This window comes from Macrotis lagotis, chromosome X (assembly GCF_037893015.1).
Source record: "Macrotis lagotis isolate mMagLag1 chromosome X, bilby.v1.9.chrom.fasta, whole genome shotgun sequence".
NCBI classification, from domain to species: Eukaryota; Metazoa; Chordata; class Mammalia; order Peramelemorphia; family Peramelidae; genus Macrotis; species Macrotis lagotis.
This window is the reverse complement of record NC_133666.1, coordinates 195,074,226-195,092,152: the sequence shown is the minus strand read 5'-3', so window position 1 is coordinate 195,092,152 and position 17,927 is coordinate 195,074,226. Positions and strand designations below refer to the sequence as shown.

At 33.7% G+C, this 17,927-nt stretch overlaps 1 protein-coding gene across 3 annotated transcripts in view; it reads right to left on the bottom strand.

Moving 5' to 3' along the window:
- Positions 1–7,116: 7,116 nt before the first annotated feature.
- The window catches only part of MACIR (macrophage immunometabolism regulator), a 46,746-nt gene continuing 35,935 nt past the window's right edge, over positions 7,117–17,927 (bottom strand). For all 3 annotated transcript variants that reach the window (XM_074206983.1, XM_074206982.1, XM_074206984.1), the window contains one exon: positions 7,117–15,553. In XM_074206983.1, the coding sequence (XP_074063084.1) occupies positions 14,907–15,530 (624 nt within the window). In that variant the 5' untranslated portion in view covers positions 15,531–15,553 and the 3' untranslated portion in view covers positions 7,117–14,906. The remainder of the gene's footprint in view (positions 15,554–17,927) is intronic.

Sequence of the window (17,927 nt, the reverse complement as noted above, 5' to 3'; positions counted from 1 at the left end):
AGACCAAAGATTACCTTTAATTCAAAAAAATTGTCTTATGTAATTCTGCTATATCTCATACCATGTTTCTTCCTTAACGATATGATTTCTCTCTCATCACATTCAACTTAGATCAATGCATACTATGGGAATGATGTAAAGACTAACAAACTGCCTTCTGTGGGGGGGGGTGGAGGAAGGGAAGCAAGATTGGGGGGAAAGTTATAAAACTCAAAATAAATAAAACATTTCTAAAATTTAAAAAATCCAGTAAAATGGAAAAAAAATAAATTGTAGAATTAAACATAAACAAAGAATATACAAAATTATCATTTTTTCTAATGATTTGATGTTTTACAAAATTCTAAAGATTGAACAAAAATAATTGAAACAGTAACCTGGGAAAATTGCAGAATAGAAAATAAAACCACAGTAACCATAAAACCCTCTGTATTTACTTATAAAATCTAGCATTTTATATATTCAATATAACTAAAGAATATATATTTGGAAGTCCTCTAAACCATGAGTAATAAATATATATAAAATTATTTAAGTCAGAATGCAATCGTGTTCATGCAATAACTGTGGTTGAGTCAATTTAATATAAAAATGGCATCATTACTACATAAATTAATTTACTGTTTCATTGATCTAATAAACCAAAGAATTATTTTATAGGGTTAGTAAAAAATTCTATCAAAATTTATCTGTAGAAACAAATGATTAAGTCTCTCAAGGGAAATCATGAAAAAATAAAAGTTGCAAGGGGTACTTAACAGAGGCAGATCTTAAACTATACCACAAAGCAGTTATTCATAACATTATTTGAAGGAAAAGTTGATCAGTGGCACAGATTAGGGCCACAATAAACAGAAATAAACATAAAAGTATAATGTTTGATAAACTTAAAGACCCCAACTATTATGGTAAGGACTCCTTGAGTCAAAACAACAGGAAAGTAGTCTCAAAGAAATTAGCCCATTATCTCACTACATACTTTATACCAATCTACAAATGAATATACAGTCTAGATATAAAAAAGAAAATACCTCCATCATCACTGAAGAAAAGTTCACAAAACATAAAGGAAAAAATGAAGAAAAGTTCACAAAAAATAAAGGAAAAGAGATCACAAAAGACAAAACTATTTTTATGATATAAAATTATAATAAAATGCAAATGAACTTAAAAGGAAATCATAAACTGGGGAAAATTTTTATAGCAAATTTTTCTGATAAAATTTTGATAGAATTGATTCAGATATTTGAGAAAAAATCCAATTCTTAAAAATGGTCAAGAGATATGAACAAGTTCTCAAGAGAAGATATCCAAATAATTAATGAACATGAAAAAACTCTGATTAATAATAAGATAAATAAAAATTAAAACAAGACAAATTTTAACTCAGATTTATTAAATGATTAAAAAGAAAAAGGGAAATGAAAATTACTGGAAGATCATTGAGAAGGAAAGGCAACATCTTGAGCTATTTCTTAGCAAAATCTGCCCCTGGGTTGGTCTGAAGTGGCTATACTTGAATATGCTTATTTATTATGAGAAACTTTTTTTAATTGCTGAGGGGGGGGGAGAGGATTAGATAGAAAGTGAAAATAGCTAAAAAAATAAAGAAAAATAAGAACATTGCAGCACTTTTTGTAGTGGTAAAGAGAGAACTGAAGTTCAGAAAGAGTAAGACAAACAGTACAGCTTGTAAATTAACATGTTGAATTTATTATATACTTTTAAAAATGAATGTTATTAGAAAAGTATCATTTCTGTTCATATATATATATATATATATATATATGTAGAAAGTTCATGTTTGCTGGTATGTCATTTTTTTTAAAATAAAGCACTTCAATTTGGAACTATGCCAAAAGGCAATAAAACTGTATATACCCTTTTGACCCAGCAATACCACTAAGTAGTCTAATATTCCAAAGAAATCAAAGAAAAAGGATCCATATGTATAAAAGTATTTATAGCAAAAACTGGAAATTGAGGGAATGACTATCAATTATGGAATGGCTGGATAAATTGTGATATATGTGATGAAGTTCTATTGTTCAGTAAGAAACATTGAGTGGAATATATTTGTTGGTGAGGCTATGAACTCATCCAATCTTTCTGGAGAGCAATTTAGAATTATACCCAAAAGGCAATAAAAAGGGGCATACCCTCTGATCCAGCAATACAACTGCTGGATCTATACCCCGAAGAGATCATGAAAAAGGGTAAAAACATCACTTTTACAAAAATATTCATAGCAGCCCTGTTTGTGGTGACAAAGAATTGGAAATTGAGTGAATGTCCTTCAATTGGGGAATGGCTGAACAAACTGTAGTATATAAATATATGTTATGTTATAGAAACCAGCAGGGATGGGAATTCAGGGAAGTCTTGCATTAACCAATGTTGAGTGAGATGAACAGAACCAGAAGAACATCGTACACTGTAACAGCAACAAGGGGGGTGATGATCAACCTTAATGGACTTTCCTCATTCCATCAATGCTATATAATCAGGGACAACTTTAAAGCACCTGCAACAGAGAATACCATGTGTACCCAGAGAAAGAACTATGGACTTAAACAAAGATCAAAGACTATTGCCTTCAATTTTTTTAAAAAGTGTCTTAACTACATAATTTTGCTATCTCTAATATTGTATTTTCTCCTCAAGGATATGATTTCCCTCCCAAAACATTCAATTTCAATCAATGTATAGCATGGAAACAATGTAAAGATTTTATCGAACTGCCTTCTGTGGGGGAATGGAGGGAGGGAAGGGGGGGAATTGTAAAATTCAAAACCTTACAAAAATGATAGGTAGAAATTACTATTATATATAATTGGAAAACAAAATATTAATTTTTTTAAAAAAAGAAACCTTGAGTGTGTAGACTTCAGAAAAGCCTGGAAAGACTTGTATGAACTGATACAAGTGAAGTGAATAGAACCAGGAGAACACTGTCCACATTAACAGCAACACTGTGTGATGATCAACTATGATGGACACAGATCCTCTCAGCAGTTCTGTAATTAAGGACAATTCTAGAAGACATATAAAAAACAAACAAAAAAACAGGAGCAGGTAGGTGGTGCAGAGGATAGAACATTGGCCCTGGAGTCAGGAGGACATGAGTTCAAATCTAACCTCAGACACTTTAAAAATTACCTGTGTGACCTTTGGCAAGTCACTTAACCCCATTGCCTTGCAAAAACAAAAAAAAAATTCATAATGTAAAATGCTATCCATATTCAAAGAAAAAAACTTTTGAAACTAAAGTATACTATTTTTCACTTTTTTAAAAAAGTTTTACTTTTTTTCTTGCTCATGGTTTTCCCCTTTAGTATCCTTTCACAACATGTTTAATATGGAAATGTTACATGATTGTACAGATATAATTTTTATCAGATTACTTCATTGTCATGGGGAAGGGGGAGGAAAGGGAAGAAGATAGAAAAATGTGGAATTCAAAAGCTTACAAAAAGATGAATGTTATGGGTGGCTAGGTTGCACAATGGATAGAGCACCAGCCCTGGAGTCAGGAGGACCTGAGTTCAAATCTGACCTCAGACACTTAAAAAATTACCTAGCTGTGTGGCCTTGGGCAAGGCACTTAACCCCATTGCCTTGCAAAAACTTTAAAAAAAAGATGAATATTGAAAACTATCTTTGAATGTAATTTGGAAAATTAAAATAATATTCAAAAAATAAAAATAAAAATGAAACTCTTATAATCCTCTGAGATGCTATATATTGTGATATAAATGTTATATAGTTGTTCCCAATAAATGAGGAAACTGAGAATCCATGTGATTAAATACCTAAAGCAGAATTCGAACTTGGATCTCCTGACTGAGCTGACCGGCTAAGTTTAGCACTACTCCCTAGTAGGTCATACTGTCCCTGAGCTGGAAAGCATGAATGCTATTTTTGGCATTCAAAGAATATTCACAAAACCAATGAAGGGCTTCTGGTGCACTGGGAGAAAGACCTCTATGACATATTTATTTCCTAATCCCAACTGCCAGTTCATTCACCCCTTCTCAGATTACCTTATGCTATATTCACCTGCCTTCCTCCAGGAGAATAAAACCTGTCTGAAGGCAGGTACTATTTTGTTTTATTTTTTTCTTTACTGTCTCTCCCAGTATCTTGTACAACCTATGAGTAGTAGGTACTTGATAAATAGGCTGAATTGAAGATCAAGACAAAAAACCATCAGGTAAAAATACAAAGAGAGATTGTAGTCTGAATTAATGGAAGGGATACCCATACAAAAAGTTCACATTTATCAAAGTATCCTTTAAAGTTAACACTAAGAGCTTATCCTTCAGTCCAAAGCAATTAGTAAATTGTCTTTGAAGATGAACTGCTCATATACAGACACCTTTACAGCCTAGCAAGGCCCAGAATCTTGGTAATTCCAGACCTTCAGAGGAATCCAAGCCCCAGCCAGATGTTTCCAAGTATGTAAAAGTTTCATAGTGCAAAGCTCCAGAAGATTCTTAAGAAACTTTGCTAATTACCATTGCCAAATATACAACCTTGCTTTGGACACAAATTCTGCAGATGAGGTATACAACAAAAAGCTTCCATTGCACAACTCTAAAACTTTAGTCTCAAGTCTAAAATATGACAAATTCTCAAGAAAAGCAGCACTGAAACATGCCAAGGTCTATAACCAGCCCTTGACAAAAACAAGAAAATTCCTCTTTGGTGAAAACAAATGAAAGAAATTCATGCATCTAAAAAAAATCTAAATTTGTGAATGTAAATTAGTGCTATCATGTATATATCAAAGTCGGCTGTGTTAAAGTGGACACATTAGGAAGAATCTATGGGGGGAAAAGAATTATACTGTATTGATCTGGATTAAAGGCCACCTCTAATGTGCATACACACAGACACACACACATATATGTTTGAGACCTTTTTTGAAAGGAATTAAAAGATACGTATTGGTATACATGAAAATTATATGATTATTAGAGTCCACCCTCTGATTTCCCACAAGAAAGACTTGGGATATATTTAGACTGATATAATAATAGTTTAAATTATTAATTAGGCATGAGGTAGGAGTCTCTTACCTACACAGGAAGAAATTGATCTTGAGGCTGTAATATTTCATTTAAAACAAATTCAAAGTTAGGCAAGATTTTCCAACATAAATGTTTCTTTGCATATCTGAAAGGTATATTTGGTGCCCTTCTTATACAACCAAGGAGGGAGGAAACAATAAAATACACATTAGTATAGCAGTGGGGTTTCCAAAATTGTTATTTGGGTTTAAAAGCAAATTTTTCATGTATACCTACATTTACTGAAGGGTCAAAAAAACTTTAGTTAACTCAAAATTTATTTTTGGCAGGTATTCTTTCTCTTCAAAAGAACAAGGGCAGGTCACCTAAAAAATGGACAATTAGTTTGCTGAGTTTTTTAAAACCTAATTGTTGGATCATACTTTTTCAATAAATTAATCAATTTCACTGATTTTTTCATTATTTTTCTTTTTTTAAAAAAATTCTAGATTGAATAGCTCAATGGAGAAAGGAGAGGGGAGAGAGTCAGGGATATGAGGAAAATTATGATGCTATAACACAATTTCCATCATAGCAGATATTACAAAGTGAAAAAAGGTCCAGAATTAAAGGACTAGCCAACCTAGAAGCCACATTCTCCACTAATAAGTCACAGAACTTAATGGAGATTAAACTATATTTGCAAAGCTCACAAATACTGGTCTTGGGAGCCACTAGGGTCTACAGTAGCCTAGAAAAAAAGTTTGGAAATTTTAAAGCAAAGAATTAAGATCAATGCCTATTTTGTGTTATAAAGTTTCCATATAAGTATTTTGATATAATTTAATAATTACAATTTTAGAGGACAAATGTGATCTTAATTTAAATTCCAGCACAGTCACCAACTATATTTGATAGTGAACAAATTTGGGACCCAAAGTACTTAAACTTTTACTTAAGAGTTATGTGGTTATGTGGTTGTCAATTAATTCAATTCCTTCATTTTATACATGAGGAAGCTGAAATTTAAAGAGGTTAAGTGATTTATTTAATATCATACACACAATAAGGAAGCTTATCCAGTTAATTAATCCAGGTCCTTTGATTCCAAAGGTTAACATACTTTTCAATGCACTAAGAAGCAACCTTCTTTCAATTCACTTACTCTCTCTCTCTAAGCCTCAGTTTTCTTAGCTTTAGCAGGGGGGAATCATTGTACTACTTCTATCACAAAACGGTGAGGAAAGCAGTTTATAGATGTAAAAGATTAGCTGTCACAGTATAGAGCAGTGACATTTTAGTCTTTTTTTACAAAGTGTCAGGTTCAGCTCAGTTATCAGAGGTCACAAAAACATTACTTTTCTGTACAATATCCACATTAACTGGGATCTCTAAACTTAAAGCAATAAATTGCTTGTTGAAGTGGTTTAAAAACTTGCTAAAGTCAAAGGGCAGAGCACTCAGCTCTACTCTGCAAAGAGAAAATACAAATGGTGAGAAATCGAGAACAAAGTTAACAGCCCCTGCAAGTTCTCTTCTCAACCCCCCTTAATTGATTTTAAAATTAATGAAATACAAGGAATATTTCCAAAATATTTGCTTGGTGGCCCTAATATCTCTAACTATTACTGAATAGCTCCTTAAGCTGATCACTTAGTATCAAAAATCTTGACTACCATACAGTAAAAAGCAATCTCCTATCACAAAAATATCTAAGAAGAGAGAAATCTGTCTGGGTTAGTTTTGATACCAGAATTGATAGGCCGGCCTCCCAACAAGAACTTTTCTACTCCTGTGACCTACATCTTCACTTACCACTGCTCTCTTCTCACTACTGCTCTCCCCAAAATTATCAACCAATCTCTTAATTGCTAAATTCAACAAGACTCTCACAAATATGAGAATATGAGAAAAATCATCAATGAATTCAAATTTTAGATGGAAGAAAGAGAGAAAGAGAGAAAGAGAGAAAGAGAGGAAGGAAGGAAGGAAGGAAGGAAGGAAGGAAGGAAGGAAGGAAGGAAGGAAGGAAGGAAGGAAGGAAGGAAGGAAGGAAGGAAGGAAGGAAGGAAGGGAGGGAGGGAGGGAGGGAGGGAGGGAGGGAGGGAGGGAAGGAGGGAAGCACCCACTCTCATCAGGAAGATTTGACTTCAAACCCTAGATTTGTGACCTTGCTCAACTCACTTAACCATGATTGCCTCAAATCCAGGACTATCTCCAGTCATCCTGATTCCTATCTGGCCACTGGACCCAGAATGCTCAGAAGGAGGAAATGACTCTGGTGACAGCACAGCCCCCACTCAAATCCAATTCACATGCTTGTCATGGCACCACCTCCCTGATATCATGGTCTTCAAGAACAAGGCAAAACTTTTGAAATATCTGAACAATTTATATAAATTTGTTAAAGTAGGTGTTGTTATCCCCATTTCCAGAGGAGGAAACTGAGTTGGGAGGTTACTTGCTCACAGTTAGGGTCTATGGAAGGACTGGAAGGTCGGGAAGGTCTTTTAGAAACCAATTCACCTTACCAGTTACCTGTCTACAAGGGCAGCTAGTGGATAGAGCACTGACCTTGGAGTCAGGAGGACGGAAGTTTGATTCCAGCCTCAGACACTTGGTACTTAGAAGTTGTGCGACCTTGGGCAAAGTTACTTAAACCTGATTGCCTTGCATCCAGTGTCATCTCCAATCATCCTGATAAATATCTGGATACAGGATCCAGAGACTGGAGAAAGTGAGGCTGGTGACTTAGCAAAGCTCACCCTAAATCAAATCAAATTCACATACTTGTCATGGCATCACCTCCCTGATGTCAGGGTCTTCTTCATAAATGAAGGGCAAATATTATTAGTTGTCTGAGGAAATTGGGCAGGATACAATCACAAGGAAAAATAAGTTTGCTGTATCGTTAGACTTCACAAAGAGTACTAGTATTCAAGTTGCATTTCCTTCATGTACAATAATTATGTCCTCCCCAAAGCCTATAATGCTTACTTACTTAATAATGTTTATTGTTTATCTTTTAATATATATATATATATATATATATATATATTCCTTTTCTCAATTATTTTTACAAGCTCTTTTAAGGCAGGGAATATTTTTGAGTATGTTTTTTGTCTTAGTAATTAAAATAATAAATGACTTACACTTAGTTAACACTCTAACCTTTGATAAGAATGGTGTTTGGCATAACTGATTAATACTATATGTGTTACTTGACTTTAAGAAGAGGGCTGTATTATGGTGCACCACTATCACTTTTTAAGTTGTCTCACAGCTAAACCCAGAACCATTTTTTCTAGCTACATTTTAATTATTTGCAAGTTATCTGATCCAATGCACCAAAAATCCAAATTAGACTTTATCAGATAGCAAACCTGAGATTTTCCATATGTCCTATTTTAAGGAAATCTCTCATGATTACAGGCTGCCCAGCACCTGAATGATCAGCCTCAGGAAGCAGTAAGTTCCCCTGTGTAAGATCAAAGACAAGACTTGTCCAGATGTTGTAGGGAATGTAGCAAGAAATGTGACAAATACTTTATAAATATTATTTCATTTAACCTAACAACAACCCTTTGAGATACAGTACAGAATTGGATGAGGATGACCTCAGACTTCTAAGCTTTCATAATTCTTTCCCCAGCTGAAGCACAAGTCTAGATACAAGTGAATCAAAGCCTTCCCCCAAAATGTTTCCTTGTGCAACATTAAAGTTTGACTCAGGATTAATGAATCAGGTCAAAAGTCAGAACTATTGACCCAACTTTGCTCTTTTTTTCTCTCCCCCAAGGCATCCTTTCTCATCATCACTCAGCTCTAACTTAAGAAACGAGATTGCTGCTAATATTTCCATAAAAGCAACTGTATCAAAGGCCTTTCTTCCAGGAAAAATAAAAACAAAAAACTATGGGTGACTTGAAATTCTTCTCTTGATTTTGTGTGCTCTTTTTAATTACAGTAGTTGCTGCCAATCTTTTGATTAATTGGTTTCCTTTTCAAGTGTACAGGTTTTATTCTCCCCCATCAAATAAAATTTAAATTCAGTCTTAGGGCCAGATGGACCAAAGCTCAGTATATCAGGTTTCAAACTTTTCTTCTGAAAGCATTAAATCATATTTTGCTTTATCATTTGTCCAGTGGGAAAAACATGCATTTAATGTTTACTATCTATGCAGGACAGAGAAGCATCCTAGGATCTCCTACCACTCAAGATTCCAAATGAAATCTAATCTTCTTTGATAATTTTTTTTAAATTTTCTAGTTGGAAAAATTCTTTAGTCTTCCTCTATAGTAAAGGATTAAAAATACATTAGATTTAAAACTTGAGAGCTTCATTAAGGTGTTGACAGCCTCCAATTCTGCCTTTATGATTGAGTGCATTACATTTCACTGATGCTATTCAGCATTGATTTTCATTTGCCAATGTCAAATTGTTTACTTTGAAAAATATTTTACTTAATACTTTTCAGCTATACTACAAGAACTATAAGCAATATATGTTCCTACCTTTTCTCCATCCTAAACAATATACAAAGTAGCATTATATTTTTCTATTTTCCCCATTACAGTCTCATGTCATCTGAATACATACAACTTTCAGTCATATAAGTATTTCTCCCTTTGAAATCACCCTTTACAAGTCTTATCACTGGTCATATTATAATAAAAATTTTGACATATCAAGACTATAATACATGATTTTTATCAATGACTCACAAAACATGCATGTGAATTATTTCTCTTCTCAAGATTTCAAGAAACATAATTTCTGAATTAATAGGTCAATTTTTATGTAAAGGTTAACTTATTTTCCACAAAGTTCCCAAGATCCCCCAAAATAAAATCCTAACCAACTGCCCCAGTATCCAGATAGATTTGGAAATAACTTAAAATAACTTAAAAAGTCCAACAGAGAGAGAGAGAGAGAATGGAGGCAGGATGATATAGAAAAAACAACATTGGGTCTTGAATCTTGAGTCTCCTGCTTGCTTATATAATCTTGTACAGATCATTTGACCTCTCTTGACTGTTTCATCTATAAAAAAGAGGAATTTGAACCCTATGAACTCTAAAGTACCTTCTGGCCCTACATCCTATGATAATCTATGATAAATACCATGACTATAAATTCAGCTAATCAAGAACAGCCTTAATGTTACTACGAATCTATAGAAACAAAAGGGTCAGATAACTTAGGAGAGATCAGGAAAGTGCCACAATTTTCAGGAGACACAGCTCAGAATCCAGGAGGTCAGTAAGAATAGGATTATAGGTGCAGCTAGTTGACACAGTGTTTAGAGCACCAGCCCTGGAGTCAGGAGTACCTGAGTTAAAATTCAGCCTCAGACACTTATTACCTAGCTATGTGGCCTTGGGCAAGCCACTTAACCCCATTGCCCTGCAAAAAAAAAAAAAAATCTTAAAAAAAAAATAGGATCAGAGAACATGACCAAAACCTGACCCTTGACTGTTTGTCTTCTGTTCTCTATTTTATTGCATCTGATTTTGTGAGACCTTGGATATACAAAACAGAAGTCATGATATGAAATCTGTCTCTAATTGGGGCAAGGGTAGAAATGACCTAATTATCATAGGTACATTATTCTACTATATCAATCTAATATTCATCATCCTATCATAAAGATAAATAACATGATAATTTTATTGGGATAAGGAATTCATGTGTAAGGAAACCCCACCTTCCAAATGTAATTTATAATCTGAAAGAACTTTTTAAGAGAAAAAGTCTTAAGTGACTTGCCCTGTTATTATATAACAGTCTTCCTGGCTTCCAAGCTAGTTCAAGATTCACTTGAGATCAATGAAAAGGATGACAGAATCTAGAATAAAAATAAAAACTGTGAGGGGGAAAAATTAAAGGAAATATGATAAGAAAAAAGAATAAGATGAGAATTTTGTTACCCTTAAGTTATAAAAGGTGATTTCGCTAAATAGTCCAGAATTTCTAACTGTTTTTATGAACCAAAAGTAAAATTTCTAGATCAGATAATTTAACATATAAAACATTTCCCATATTACCTTTTTCAGTTTCCCCCTCAGTTTTCAAAAATAGATCTCTAGAGAGCATTACAAAATATAAAAGGATCATTTGATTATAAGAAAGTTGAAAAAAGGATTGCACAAACAGAACAATGCAATAAACTTAGAAGGAATGAAGAAATTGGGAAAAAATTACAGCAAGTATCTTTGATCAAGGTTTCATTACTAAAATATATGAAGAAATGAGTCAAATTTATAAGAATACAAGTCATTCCTGAGTTGATAAAGGGTCAAAGGATATACACAGACAGTTTTCAGATAAGTAATCAAAACTATATATATTTATATGGAAAAATTCTCTAAATCACTACTCATTAGAGAAATAATGCAAATTAAAAATAACTTTGAGGCATCATCTCACATCTGTAAAATTAGCTAATATGACAAAAAAAGGAAACCTATAAATGTTAGAGGGGATGAGGGAAAACTGGGACACAAACACTGGTCTAAAAATTATGAGCTGATAAAAAACCCTTGTGGAGAGAATTTGTAACTATATGCACTCTTTGATTCAGTAATACCAACACTAGGTCTGTATCCCAAAAAAGATCATAAAAAGGGGTAAGAATCTATTTGTATGAAAATATTTATAGCAACTCTTTTTGGGGTGACTAAGAATTGAAAATCAAGGGGATGTCCATCAACTGAAGAACTGGCTGAATGAGCTGTGATATATGATTATAATGGAATATTTTTGTGTTATAAGAAACGACAAGCCGGGAAAAAACCTGGAAAGACTTAGATGAACTGATGCAAAGTGAAGTAAGCAGAATCAAGAGAACACTGTACAGAAAATGGCATGTATAATGCAGAATTGTGAATGATTAGCCATTCTCAGAAATACAATGGTCCAAGTCAATACCAAATGAAAAATGCTATCCACACCTGGAGACAGAACTGATATTGTCTGAATATAGACTGAACCCTACTATTTTTTCATTTTCTTCCTCTTTTTTTTTCTTCTTTACTTCTTTTTCTTCCTTTTCTTTCTAATCTTCTACAGAACGACTAATATGGAAATGTTTATATGACTGCACAGGTATAATCTATACCAAATTGTTTCCTGTCTCAGGGAGGGAAGGAAGGGGTAGAATTTAGAATTCAACACAAAACCAAACCAAAAAAAAAAGAATATTAAAAAAGTTATTTTTCCATGTAATTGGGGGGAGGGGAAATATTATTCTCCAGAGCCTATGACCAAAAAGCAATTTATTTTGTTGTTCTCAGGACCCATTTACACTCTTAAAAATTGCATTGGAAAATAAAAATCTTAGTATTACTATGAAAAACTTTTGACCTTAAAGGTCCCTTTCCTGAAATGTCTTGAAGCCTACATTTTAAAAACTAATGGTAAAGAAAACTTCTGGTGAGCAAAGTATGTATCTCTCAATGCCTAAGCAGCTACAAGAGCTTCAGAGTATTGACTGGCACTCTAAGAGATTAAAAGCAAGCATTTGTCAGAAGTGGGACTAGAGGGACCCAGGTTCTCCTGACTGCAAGACTCATGTTCTGTCTCCTCTGTCTTCCACAGAGGGACCACTTTTTATTATTCATTATAACCAATTAGAGGAAATCAAAGAAGAATGTAATTTTAGGGAATCTGGCATTTTGTAGATACCACTATATATACAAACACAATACATATTTTATATTTAATATACATCTGTATATATGTGCATGTATATTCGTATATATTAGTAAAATATAATTATAGATTATAGCAAATAGAGCTAGATGGGAAATGTAGGTCCTAATATTATTAATAGGAATGAGATTTTGTTTTCCAACAGGTATATTATATATTGAAACTATAATGGGTTTCAATATTAATTTTTTAAACAAAATTGGGTATGAAAAATGAGAATGTCTTTGATATAATTTCTAAGAGTATGCTTGTCTAATTCTGAGAACCCACATTTAAAATACTACACAACAATGCATGTTTGCATCACCCCTTTATTTCATAACCAGAAACAATACAGTTCCATAGGGTAAATCAGCAATAAATAATGGTTGTTTAATCATTAAACATAAAACCCCACCTCTCTTTGGCATCTGACAGTATTCTATTTCTTGTCAAACTAATGACTGTATAGATATATAGTTTATCTTGGAGAATATTCTTTAATGCAGTTAAGTTTAAAAAGGTGCAATTTACTTGAAAATGTACAAAAGCTGAAAATATTTCCAGCAAAACAACTCTGATTAAATCAGCAGGATGTAGGCAAACTATTCCAAGGCTCTTGACTGTAGCTACTACAGTGGAGGTATAATAAAAATGAAAGAGAAACATTCCTAGTGTTTTATAGCACATGCTTGACTCCAGAGCTTGCTATTCAGTCTGATTAAAGAACATCTGCAATTGCACCAGGAATGACCAATTCATTAGTTAAAAGATGTCCCTATTTCATAAATAAGGTTCCTAACCCTGAAGTCATTCACCAGCCTTCCAAAATTAAATGTTAAATGCTGCCAGAAATGCCACTTCAGTGATAAATTGCACCTTTAAGAGACTGCTCCCACCCCGCCCACCAAAAGAAAAAAATAAGAACTTTTACAAAAAGGTTAAGTTACATACATTTTCAAAATATATTCAAGCCCAGTTTGAATAGTATTCACTATTAATGTTTGGACATCATTTTTGGGCCACAAATTGAACCAGTGCATTTGACATAAATTGTTAGTTAATCCAGAATTAACCCATTAAGACTGCAGAAGCATTTTATGCCTTCAAAGTAATCTTAGAAGCTAGGTTTTCAATAAAAATGTTCTGTGCTATGCACAGCTAAAACTGAAATGATTTAATGCCATGCTGAAAGATATCACTTCAATATTAAATATTCATTAATAGAAATCATGACTTCATTTCTAAAAGTTTCACTCATTGAAGATTCAGATGCAGTCAGTATTGTAATTATAATCCACAATCCAAAACAAAAACAAATAAACCAAACCAAATCCTGTAACCTCATGATGTTTCAGGTGAATTTCAATTCAGAACTTAGAAGTAAAAAAGAACTATTCAACTCATGAAACCTCATAATGCAAACTTCCTGGAGAAGTCTACCCTCATAAATGGTAAAATAAATATTTTGTATCTCAAATTTAATTTTATTAAGATATACTTTAAAGAAATATTTTACAACAGTAGGGAAGAGCAAGAAATTTCCAAGAGGAAATTTTTAAAAATTGTTCAATAACATTACTGAATCAAGTGAACAAAGTTTTTCTTGTCCATCTGAAATGTTATTTTTTCCAGTGCAAAATCAGTTATAAAACATTTAAACTGAATTTTTAAAAATAAAAAGTGGTCCAATACAGCAATATTCAGGTTCTCAATTTCAAAAACATATCATTACCATACATATATATCTATATATCATAGTAAAATACAGAAAGAAATTAAGAAGTAATCGAGTACTTATCTGATATAAATTTTCCAGTATGTCATACCAACTTAGCAACAACTAGGCAGATCCCAACTCCAAGCTGCATGTCAAATCATCATGAAGATTTTATGTTAACCTATTGAAGTCTGTTTTTTACTACCTAAATAGTTATCCAAAGTAATGCCTACCAATTAAAGTCATTCTGATTTTCCTGGAGATCATTTGTTCTAGAATAACTTTTCCACCAAATACCTGTCATTTTGCTTCCAATATTCAAAATTTTATTCAAATTTTGCTGTTGTAGTTGTTGTTCCAAGAACACTTAGCTGATTAACCTCCTATGATGCTGAAGATTCATTTCTACAGTACAAGAGTGGATTTTTTGCAGCCAAGTGAAACCAACCCAGAACTGGCTTAGCCCTCCCCCAAGAGCAATTCATGTGTTGTTCCTAGAAAACATACGGTCCCCTCGGAGGGTGAGATGCTGAAGCTGATACTGCAGTACTTCAGTGTCAGCAGGTTCCTTGATGTTCATTTTATCTAGATTGAGGTAGTCCAGGGATTTTGAATGAGCCCTTTTACCTTTGAGAAGACAGAGAGGTAAAGGGCCATGGAGAGCTTTGTAAGGTTCATAAGGTAAAGCCTTAGTGCATTTATCTCCTGAGCTGGGCATTCGTCTTCGCCTCCTTCCATTGACAGCAGGGATTTCATATGGCTGGTAGTACCTACTTCTGGTTTTGTACAAACGAGAGGAACGTGCGAGTCCCGTTTCAAGTTGTTTGGAGCGCAAGCTAGTCACGGATTCCCCCTTATTCTCTTCACCTCCTGAGCACTTTTGGGCTAACTTTAAGAGCTCCTCACCAGTTGTGAAGCCAACAAGGTAGTTAGAATCCATGTGAAGGATCTGATAACCCGACACGGTCCGTCTCATTGGGGAGCAGGGGGTGCTGGAGCACCGAGGCTTTTCCGTTTCAGCTTTTCCTGGGGAACTCACCTCTGACACAGGTAAAGGAAGGGTAGAGAGGGTAGTTCTGGAGTCTCCATTAATGTCTACTTCCATTTTAAGTACCAGCCTGCACACCCCTATAAATAAAACAGACACAGATTAGAAAAATAGAGCAGATGATATTTTTAGCTAAGCTGGATCATTTGGGGAGGCTTAGTAAGCCTGAACTAAAACTCAACAGAAACAGTCAATATTCCTCTGACAGATTTCATCCTTCACTTCATAAAACATCTCAGAGCAACTATAAAGTTACCGTTACATTTCTGCCTTCAAGAATTCATCAGTCAGTGATTCCAAAATATTTAAGCTCTAGAGCAAAACGAAGAAGGAAATATGCCTCTTGACTGACTCAAAGCAAGTAGAGGTCTTAGGGCATCATTCAACATCCAGCAAATTATTAATAATAATACTAGCTGGCATTTATCTAGTACTTACTACTATTATATAGAAGTATATAATAGTTAATATTTATATGAATATTATATTACAGAATAAATGTAATATTTATATAAATATTAGCTATATGTAGCTTTCTAAAAATATTAGTTATTAGTGTTGTATATTATGAATAGTACAATAATTATAATATATAAAAATAATAACTATACTTATAAAAAACTATAAATGCTTTACATATGTGACCCCATTTGATCCTCACAACTACTCTGAAAAGTAGGTGCTATTATCCTCATTTCACAAATGAAGAGACTGAGGGAAACAGAGGTGAAGTCATTTATTCAGGATTACATAGCTTTTAAGGGTCTGGAGTTGAATGTGACCCCATGTCTTCCTCACACCAGGCTTAGTGCTCTATTCACTGCAACACTTCACTGCCCCAAATGAAAATATAACCAAATAAAATTTTCAGAAAGGTATCAAAATTTGCTTTTTAAATACTTTTAATTTTAGATTCTCAGAAACCTCATTTAAAAAAAAAACGCTTTCTGGGTACCTTGTCTGGAGGTAAAACCTCACCATGTCTTCTTATTAAAACCTTTTTTTAATAAAGAGAAAAGTTGAGCATCAACAAAAGTACTACGTCAGATCCAGCTATAGATCCAGCTAGCTAACACAACCATCATTTCCAGTTAATTATTTATTTGGCAAGAATAACCCATTATTTATATACAAAAAAGTCATAAAATAGCTAATTCTTAATTGTGCTTTATAAGGAGAAAAATAATTAATGACCATCACTTTAATCTTTAAATTTAGCTCTACAACACTTAACCTTTTACCCAAACCACAGACATACATAAATCTACAAAGGTTCTTTTCCTATATCCTCAATGAGATATGCAAGACCAGGGTTTATTTTACTTTTATGTAATGTTATGTAAAAGTATTACCAGGATTTATTTTACTTTTTATGTAATGTTATGTTAAAGTATTAATTGTGCAACTAATTGCAAGGAAGTAACAGATACTACACCAAAAAAAAAAAAAATGTGTTCCTGAAAAGTTGTACCTCATGTAGAAGATGAAACTTGAGTTACATATCGAGGTGGAAATAAGAAGGGTTAGAGATTCTAGGTATGTGGGATGGCTGGTGAGATGCAAAGTAATCAGAAATGAAGTATCTCCATAAGAGTCAGAATGGTCAAATTTGCTTGATTCGGAGAGTGCTGTAAGGGGAGAAGCATCTAATGAACCTATAAAGACAGGTTGGGACCAGGTTGTATAGACCTTTGAAAGATAAATATAAATTTATATATCTTTCTAGAGAAACTTGGCTAAACAGGGAGACAGTGACAGATCTGAGCTAAAGGAAAATTAGGATGGATTTGGAACAATAAGATACTTAAGGCAGGGTGATCAATTAGGGATGACCACAATAATTTACATAAGAGAAGATAAAGGCCTGAACCAAAGTGGGAGCTTCCTGAGTGGAGAGGAAAAAGTCAGATGTGAGAAATGAAGCAAATATAAAAAAGACCAGATTTGGCAACTGACTGGATGTGTGGGGGTGAGGAAAAGGAGTTCAGGCTAGTGTTGAAATCACAAATTTGAGATTCCAGAGAGACTACAGTACCTTCAACAGAAATAGGGAGGTTTCAAAGAGAGGTAGGTTAGAGGGAGGGATAAGGAATTCAGATTTAGACAAGTTGAATTCATGAAGGAACCTGAAATAGCTAATAAGCAACTGGTGATGCAGGATTGAAGATGGGGAAGGGAGAACAGGGTTAAGAGATGTCTATCAGACAAATAAAACTGGGAGTCATCCGAAGAGACATTATAGTTAAACTCATGGTGGGTGATAAGCTAAACAAGGGAAAGATGATAAAAAAAGAGGGTCCAGTACAAACCTCAGTAACACTCACAATCTGGAGTATAATATGAATGAGCCAGAAAATGAGACTGAGAAAGAACAATTAGACTAGTAGAAGCAGTGCCAAAAGACAGCAGATAAATCAAAAAGAAGGAGGACTGAGAAGACAGCATAAGGTTTGG